This window comes from Danio rerio, chromosome 9, assembly GCF_049306965.1.
Source record: "Danio rerio strain Tuebingen ecotype United States chromosome 9, GRCz12tu, whole genome shotgun sequence".
NCBI classification, from domain to species: domain Eukaryota; kingdom Metazoa; phylum Chordata; class Actinopteri; order Cypriniformes; family Danionidae; genus Danio; species Danio rerio.
The window spans coordinates 40,387,862-40,397,443 of NC_133184.1; the positions used below are offsets into that span (position 1 = coordinate 40,387,862).

Below are 9,582 nucleotides of genomic sequence, written 5' to 3' on the forward strand. Positions count from 1 at the left end.
GTGCATGGATGTTTCCCAGAGATGGGTTGCAGCTGGAAGGGCATACGCTGCTTAAAACATATGCTGGATAAGTTGTCGGTTCATTCCGCTATGGCGACCTCTGATTAATAAAGGGACTAAGCCAAAAAGAAAATGAATGATTGATGTTTGACAGAGCAAGGAAATTTTCACAGTATGCCTGATAATATCTTTTCTTCTAGAGAAAGTCTTATTTGTTTCATTTCAGCTAGAATAAAAGCAGTTTTAATTTTTTTTTAAAAACCATTTTAAGGTCAGAGTTATTAGCCCCTTTAAGCTATTTATGTTTTCGATAGTCTACAGAACAAACCATTGTTATACAATAACTTGCCTAATTACCCTAAAAAAGCAACAGTAACTCAAATAACCACTTGTTACAACCGAGATATGCAGAAGAGCATCACTGAATGCACAACACATCAAACTTTGAGGCGGATGTGCTACAGCAGCAGAAGACCACACCGGGTGCTACTCCTGTCATCTAAAAACTGAGGCTACAGTTCGCACAGGCTCACCAAAATTGGACAACAGAAGACTGAAAAACTTGATGAGTCCGATTGTAGGGTCCGATTTTGGCATCAACAAGCATGGATGACAGCATGGATCCATCCTGCCTTGTATCAATGGTTCAGGCTGCTGCTGGTGGTGAAATAATGTGGGGGATATTTTCTTGACACACTTTGGGCCAGTTAGTACCAACAAAGCATTGTGTCAATGCCACAGCCTACCTGAATATTGTTGCTGACGATGTTCCTCTCTTTATGACCAGTACACCCCTTTTCTGACGGCTACTTCTAGCAGGAAAACGCGGCATGTCATGAAGCGCCAATCATATCAGACTAGTTTCTTGAATGAGTTCGCTGTACTCAAATGGCCTCCACAGTCACCAAATCTCAATCCAATAGAGCACCTTTGGGATGTGGTGGAATGGGAGATTTAACATCATGGATGTGCAGCTGATAAATGTACACTAAAAAAATGACTGGTTGCCTTAAGTTAAATCAAAATAACTTTCAGGCAATTCAACCTAAATTATATTAAACTAACTTAAATAAAAGTGTTAAAATTTTTTACAAATTAAGTTATAAATGTCATTAGCTTAATTTATTAAGTAATGATTAACATAAAAACAAAGATTGTGATGGGTTATCCTCTTTAAGATGAGACTGATGTGCAATCATTGATGATTGTACATGTTTAGTTGCTGATCTGCTGATCTGTTAGATAAAAATAGTTATTACTACTTCAAAACATGACATGATGTGGTGTTTTAATAAAGTAGACCTAAACTGTACAACATTTATTTGTTTTTGCTTTCCAATTAATACTAGAATAATTGAATATGTAAACTATTGATGACATTTATTCCAAATTTAATATAAAAATGCTGACATTTAAGCCATTTTTCAAAAGTGCTGTGTTTTTACACACGTTTATTTAAATTTTTAGTATTTAAATCAATATTTGGTGGAATAACTCTGATTTTTAAACACAAAATATGAAAACATTTGTTATTCTGACCAACTTTCTACAACAAAAAAGTTCTAAATTATAATATTTTAATTTGAAATTTGAATGAGTACTGCCTCTTATGCACTGCTTTGAAACAAAGATTATAGAATAACGGACTTCGATTAAGATCAGTTTAGCTTCCTATGAATTTTAATAAAACAATTAAAACAATACTGTAAATATACCTCTAAATTAGCAGTTTTCCATATTTTGTGATTTGTGTTTTTAATTTTCTCCTTTTGTTTATGCTATTGAATTGCATTATGAGATATTCATCTTCCTTCCAACAACTTTTAACCTTGAAAAGTTTGAAAAAGTGACTTATTAATGTTTTTAACAGTTTAAAGTGATATATTGTCTGCGTTGATCCTGTATATTCCAGTACAAAAGCCTTGTAATAAACTGCCTGTACATATTATTTTCCAGAATTATTTCTCTATATATTTCTAACAGGCATGGGACGATAACTGTTTTTAAGGTATACAGGGGTTTTGAAAAGTCAAGGTTTTAAAACCGACAACATTTTCTGCTATACCGTTCCTAAGGTATGTAAGGTTTTTTTTACGTTACAGTGTCTCCAGCACAAAACAAATCCAAAGATGCCGTTTTAAATTGTAAAAAAAATCTGTGTTTTTAAAACTAATAAAGACAGCAGAAGTTAACGATACATTGTAATTATTTAGCCTGACATGTTTACTGTTCTGAAATATTTTAAAAGCATCTCAAAATAAAATGTATTGTGTTCAAAGGTGGAAAAAGTTTTTGTTCTTTACCCAGACGTTTACAAAGAACATATATTAACGCAGTAATCACAATACTGTAAAAACCGTGAAACAGTGATATTTTATCCAGGCTTATCATATTGTCAGAATCTTATACGGGCCCATGCCTAATTTCTAATACATTGTTATTTCGAACTAGTAAAATGTCAATAAAAGTTACTTTGTTAAACGTAGAGTTGAATTTTCAACATCAAAAGTCGACAGAGCAGAGATCAACATCCCATAATGCAATTCACAACTGTAAATAAATGAAATTTTCTTTTTTACAGTGTAGGCAGTGCACATTAACACAGCCATATTTTTCTATTCCCTCTCTCCTAGCGAGGGCCCAATAAGACGCCTGTGGCCGCCATCTGTCTGACCAGCTTGATCACCATGGGCTTCATCTTCATCGGCCAGGTCAATGTCCTGGCTCCTATCGTCACCATTAACTTCATGCTAACCTATAGCGTAATTGATTATTGCTATTTCTGTGTGGTGAAAACCTACGAGCTGCAAGTCCAGCAAAGGAAGAAGCTGATCAGCAGGTCGAGCTCCAGAAAATCACTGGTGTCCAGCACTCACCCCCGTTACGGCAGCGGTGGAGCCATCAGTGACCCTGTGAACGGGACACTGCTGCAGTTCACCAAGGACATGGACCAGATATTTCCATTGCCCAGCACTGAAGAACAGAGAGCCAGTCCTGCCTCTAAAGCCCGAGGCAGGAAGACAAAGATTCCAGCTAAAGAAATGCTGATGAATAGTTTTGGGTTGGACTTGAACAGCAATGCACCATTAGATAAAGGAAAAGATGAGAGAGAGCTGGAACAAGCTGCTGGATTGGATGATGATACCAGTAGCCAGATAGGACTGATAGAGTCTGACCTGAAAATGGGAAACCAGATGAATCTGTCCTTGCCTAATTCTGGCCCGGCTGAACTTGAACAGCTTCCAAAAGAGAAGATAGACAGGAATGGTATGTAATTATTAAGAGGAAACATTACATAACTACTCGATCGAGTGATCACAGTGGTATTTCACCATTATGCCTTTTATTCACAGGTTCAGAAACAAATCTTGAAGGATCCGAAATCAGATCAATTCAAAGTTCAGTTTATGCCAGATTTTGCAACCCCTGGGTTTCGTTGATTGGTGTAAGTTTGTTCAAATTTATCTTATTATGCCTACTGCAAACTAAAAAAAAGTTAAAATATGTAATTATTAAATCAAATCTTCTAATGATGCTTTGGTCTTTCTTCAGGCGTTGTGTTCTTTTATGATAATGTTCATTATCCAGTGGATGTACGCCTTGATTAACATTTCAGCTGCACTTATACTCTTTATCTACATTGGAACAACAAGTCCAGGTTTGCCAACAGGTACAGTAACTCAACTTGAAAAATATTTGAAAAATGTAAAAAAAAGTTCATGATAAAATACAGGTGCCCTGGAAAAAAATTAACAAACCCTTCAGAGTACTGCTTATGTTGAATAGTGTATATATATATGCAGTTATTCATTTTTTAAAAACTATTTTTGGGACAAAATTATTAGCCACTTTAAGCTATTTTTTTTGATAATCTACAGAATAAACCATCGTTACACAATAACTTGACTAATTACCCCAACCTGCCTAGTTCACCTAATTAACCTAGTTAAGCCTTTAAATGTCACTTTAAGCTGTATAGAAGTGTCTTGAAAAATATCAAGTAAAATATTATTTACTGTCATAATGGCAAAGATAAAATAAATCAGTTTTTAAAACTATTATGCTTAGAAATGTGCTAAAACAATCTTCCCTCCATTAAACAGAAATTGGGGAAAAAATAAACAGGGGCGCTAATAATTCAGGGGGGCTAATAATTCTGACTTCAACTATATATATATATTTATATATATATGTATATATGTAATATATATGTATATATATTTATGTGTGTGTGTGTGTATATATATATATATATATATATATATATATATATATATATATATATATATATATATATATATATATATATATATATATATATATATATATATATATATATAAACTTAATATATAAAATGCAAAATAATAGCTTTTTTTAAACTAAGTTTTTATTAAAGTTTTTATTAACATACTATATAAATACCTTTACTTACAGTGTTTACAATCACAATAAAAAAGAAACAAACAGATAGAAATTAATCATTGATAGAAATGATAATAATAGAGAAATAATATTGGTAGCTTTAAAAAATAAAAATAGATAAAAACATAAAAAGGGGGGAAAAGTAGATTTAAAAAAACTCCAATATAAAGGCAACAACAAAGATAAAGCCCCTGACAGCCTTTCAAAGATCAAGTAAGTTTGTTTCAATTAATGCCCAGGTCTGTTGGAAAAGATCTGATTTTAACTGCAAATCTGCAGTCATTTTCTCAAATATATATCTGTTTCAGCCTCTGTGTCCATTCTGTCAAAGTAGATTAGCGGGTCTTCATCCAGTTCACTGTAATTATCTTTCTAGCTGTTATTAATAATATATGTAGTGCAAATAGGTGGGACTTACTGAATAAATCAGGGGGAAAATAATAGCATGTTAACTGTTACTTAATGTTTACAATGCAAATCCAATTTGATCCACTTATTTGGTAAACAAAGCAAGCCTCTCATGTAATATATCTCCTAAAAGACAGACAGCATTACTTTACAAACCGCAGTGTAAATAAATCAAGTGAACATTTTCATATTAGTCAATAATATTACAGAAGCAAAAAACTGAATAAATTGGATGTATCTCGATGAGATACAAACCTGCAAAAGTCTGCAGATTCCATGTGGGCCTACTTATAAGATGATTGAAATGCATTTTCCCTTCTTTGTTTTGCATGTGTATGGGACATTTTAATATCAAGATAATAATTTCAATCATTTAAATTTGTCAAAAAAGAGAATTTTTCAACATTAGGCTGAATCTGGTGTGGTGTAAAATAAGTTCTCTTGCCACAGGTGCTGCATCTCACTTCAGCTTCTTCAAGTGGCTCAAGACATCACTGCATAATTTGGGGAGGTATGGTATTAGATCGTATTCAATCGAATAGGCACTTGATTTTCAGGATGATGTATGATGTTTATTTTAACTGTGTGGCCATGGAGCATCTGATGGCACAGTAAAAGACCATCTGTCTTTTGTTATTTGTCATGATATTTTAGTGAATGTTTTCTCAATACACTATATAACACAGCAATGGCATAAAACAAACAAAAATGTGTCCAATAATAATATCAGAAACTGATTATAAATGATTCAGTGCTGTCTTTGTATCTGGCAATATATAAGTCTGTCTGTTGCATATTGTGTTGCATATTGAGTATTTTCCGAGATTTAACCAAAATGACACGCATAGCTTTTGGTGTATAGCAGTGTCCATCTGTTATTTCAATATGCACTTGTTAGCAAATAATAGAATATTTTTGACTTGTCTTGTTGGGATAGTTCATCTAAAAATGGCAATTGTCATTTGCTCTTCCTCCACTTCCTGTCGGACACAAAGGGAGATACTAAGATGAAGGTTGGGGGGTATATTCTTCAGAATATCTTGTTTTTTGTTCATCAGAAAAAGAAAAAAAAAATCACAAAAGTTGTGAACCACTTGAGTGTGAATGTATTTTAGATGAACTATCCTTTCAAATTCAGCTAGTTTTTCATGTAGTTGCAAAGATCCAGCCATGCTATTTTGTTTGTGATATGCATCATATGGTCGGTGATCATGTTTTTTTGGCCCTGTGGTTGTGCCATCTGTAGCTCAGATTGAGAGTAGGTGTTACAAGACAAATTCAGAGCTGTTGTCTTTTTGCTGTGTTGAAAGTTTTATGATTATTGAAGCTGTCCTTTAGCTTGCTCATTTGGAGAGCTCCTAAGTCAAAGACAGCAAATTATATACAGTGGAGGGCAAAATTATTATCCCTTGTGTGCAATAGTTATTCTTTTTTTAATAACCTTTTTTTTTTTAAACATTCAAACACAACGACTCACATATTTGGTCCAACAATATACAAACAATACATACAGAAGTAAAATAATAATAGATAAAAACAATATAAAAAAATACAAAAATAAAATAAATAGTAATAAAATAAAATAAATGCAAAACAGAATAAATAAAAATAAAAACAAAATACTGACCTTCAGTTTTAATCTAAATTAGTCCAATCCTCTTCAGTTTTACTATTTCCTGCAGAATTTATATCTTTAAACCAGGGGTGCCGGCTCTCCAGGACCAAGTTTGGGAACCCCAGCCTTAAACTAATCCATGAAAGGTTGCCAGATTTTATAGAATTTGTCTTTCTTTTTTATGGACAGTCTGATTTTCTCCAGTTCCAAATGTTTCATGACATCCCCTATTAGTTGTATATATGTATTGTTCTTTCTTAAATATTTCTCAAGTCATATTTAAGAGAGCAAGGAAATCTTCACAGTATTCCATATATTATTTTTTCTTCTGGATAAAATTTTATTTGATTTATTTTGACTGGAATAAAAGCAGTTTTGATTAAAAAAAAAAACATTTTAAGGTCAAAATTATTTGCCCCTCTAAGCTATATATTTTTTCCAATTGGCGACAGAACAAAAGCATTGTTATACAATGACTTGCCTAATTACCCTAACCTGCCTAGTTAACATTAACCTAGTTAAGCCTTTAACTGTCACTTTAAGCTGAATGTGAGTGTCTTAAAAATATCTAGTAAAATAAAAGAAAGTTATTAGAAATGAGTTATTAAAACTGCTATGTTTAGAAATGTTTAAAAAAAATATCTCCTTTAAATTGGGGAATGTATTAAGTATAGTATATTGTATATACAAAACTGAACCTCACGTCACCAATCAGTGGCCTCTCTTCTTAGGCAAAATGGGGCCCTTCAGGACCAGATTGTGGTGACACCGTCTTTGTCAGCTGTTGGCATGGAGACCCGGCAGCTGACAGAGGAAAATGCAGACTTTGCCCTCCGTGATCGGTACCATCACTCCTCCTTTATCACCACCACAGACAAGATGGTCCATCCTCAGTCCAACTGAGTATGAAGCAGCTGCGCCCTGCTGACCAGCTGGACTGAAACCATGGACACATGGGACATAATAATCTTGACTGATCACTGAATTGAGCAATTACTGTATTTTTATTTACTGCAGTTGTCTTATACTTGGACTGAGTCTTATTTTCCTGGAAAATCTGAAGAAAACAAATGTTTCGGGAATGTGCAATCAAATCATGCATTTTGGTTCAATGTGCCGTTGTGTTGGAGGAATATTTAAAAAGAAAATCCATGAACAGCATTGTGTGCTTTTGTTTCATTTGCACCATGAGAATTTCAGGTCAAGGAAATGTGCACTTTTTTCTTGACCTTATAATACAGTAATGCCGTGACATGTTCATTCAAACTGTGAAGTCGCCAACAATCTGTTGGCCAAATTATTTTTGAAAGCAACTTTCAAAGACACCCATGTCGGATTCTTCAAATGAATTTACACAATCTGCAGCATGGTGGCTCAGTGGTTAGCACTGTCGCCTCACAGCAAGAAGGTCGCTGGTTCGAGTCCCAGCTATGCCATTGATCACTGTAATATTACCTGCAAGTAGCAGATTCTGTTACAAATGCACAGATTGACTACACAAAAATGACACAAACATTGTCATCATTTACTCACCATTCACTTGTTCCAAACTTGTCAGACTTTCTTTCTTTTGTGCGCAAAGAAGATAACTTGAATAAAGCTGAAAACCTGTAACGCTTAACTTAGTATTTGTTTTGATGTCAGTGGTTAAAGCCAGGTTTTTAGCTTTCTTCATAATATCTTCCGTTGAGTTCAACAGAAGTAACTCATAAAGGTTTTAAAACAACTTGTGGGTGAGTAATAAATAGAGCAAATTTTCATTTTTGGGTGAACAATCTCTTTAACCCTGTGAACATGGTGTTTTTTTTTTTATACTTTATTTATAGAAGTTTTTGTAAGAACATAACACCAAATAATGTACATCATATATATATATGTTGACAAACTTGTCTCAGTGTTATTACCTTATACTAACTAGAACATGCACCAAAACACAAGCAAACATAACAGCAATTTTACAGCACCATCACAAAACAATAAAGAAATTTTAGCCAGACTGATGGAATAAGAGACAAAATAGAATAACATGTAAAAAGGAAGTGGAGAGAAGAAAAAAAATATTACCAGAAAAAAAAAATATTACAGAAACATTAATAACCTATACATCTAAGGAAGGGGCCCCATGTTTTGTCATACAACTTTTGTTTGCCAAATCTAGAGAAGCGTATCCTTTCCAACTTGAGGGCAGAAACCATTTCAGCTAACCATTTAAAAAAATTTGGAGGTGTTGTGGATTTCCACTCCATCAGAATCACTCTCTTGGCCAACACCATGCCAAACATAAAGGAGAGTTGTTGATGTTTAGGCCAAGTTAGAGCCTGGTCTGACCATCCAAACAATGCTATTTCTACATCAATTTTTATGTCCATTTCAAAAGCCTGGGAGTAAAGTCCGAAGATACTTTTCCAAAATTCAGATACTTCTGGACGTGAACATGGTGTTTTAAGGCAGTGGTTCTCAAAGTGGGGTTCGGGACCCCCTGAGGGGTCGCGGGGCAATGAAGGGGGGTCGCCTGGTGATTTCCAAAAATCTATTTATTTTTATTAAACCATAAGAATTAACATTTTATCCATTACTATACTGAAAATAAAAAATATTCGTTTATAGTTACTATATACTATATAGTTACTATAGTAGCTTATAGTTACTAGTTCTATTGCATTGCGACCCCTGGGGTAATTACATTATATTAAAGGCAGCAATAGCGTCAGATGCATTTTGATTTTATAACATCAGGTTATACTTTCTAGCACATTTAAAGCACTGACACAAATTTAATTGGTGTGTCTGCGTCATTGCATGCAAGGTTTCTGTATTTATAACCACCTCAGAGGATATTGGGGGTCGCGAGTGACTGGCATTGTTATTTTGGGGGACGCGGGCTGAAAAGTTTGGGAACCCCTGTTTTAAGGCATCATAATGCTGACTGTCAGCAATGTTGCAGGAAATGACTGCTTCTCTTATAAATAATACTCTGCAGTCAGTGTGAACAACCATGTGTTTCACAGATTTTTTCTTTTCACTTTTTAAAATGTTGTTAGTGTAGATTTCCACCTTTTCTTATTGATTTGAACAGGGGAATGCAGAGTCATACATAAAACAGTATACAATGAAATAAACAACAACAATTAAATAT

At 33.9% G+C, this 9,582-nt stretch overlaps 1 protein-coding gene across 5 annotated transcripts in view; it reads left to right on the forward strand.

Moving 5' to 3' along the window:
- The window catches only part of slc12a8 (solute carrier family 12 member 8), a 39,487-nt gene extending 31,893 nt beyond the window's left edge, over positions 1–7,594 (forward strand). For 4 of the 5 annotated variants that reach the window (XM_073911399.1, XM_005167802.6, XM_073911397.1 and 1 more), the window contains exons 10-14: positions 2,634–3,267; positions 3,354–3,445; positions 3,553–3,670; positions 5,282–5,342; positions 7,178–7,594. In XM_073911399.1, the coding sequence (XP_073767500.1) occupies positions 2,634–3,267; positions 3,354–3,445; positions 3,553–3,670; positions 5,282–5,342; positions 7,178–7,349 (1,077 nt within the window). In that variant the 3' untranslated portion in view covers positions 7,350–7,594. The remainder of the gene's footprint in view (positions 1–2,633; positions 3,268–3,353; positions 3,446–3,552; positions 3,671–5,281; positions 5,343–7,177) is intronic. The other variant, NM_001128277.1, reaches the window with a different exon arrangement.
- The last annotated feature ends 1,988 nt before the right edge of the window (positions 7,595–9,582 follow it).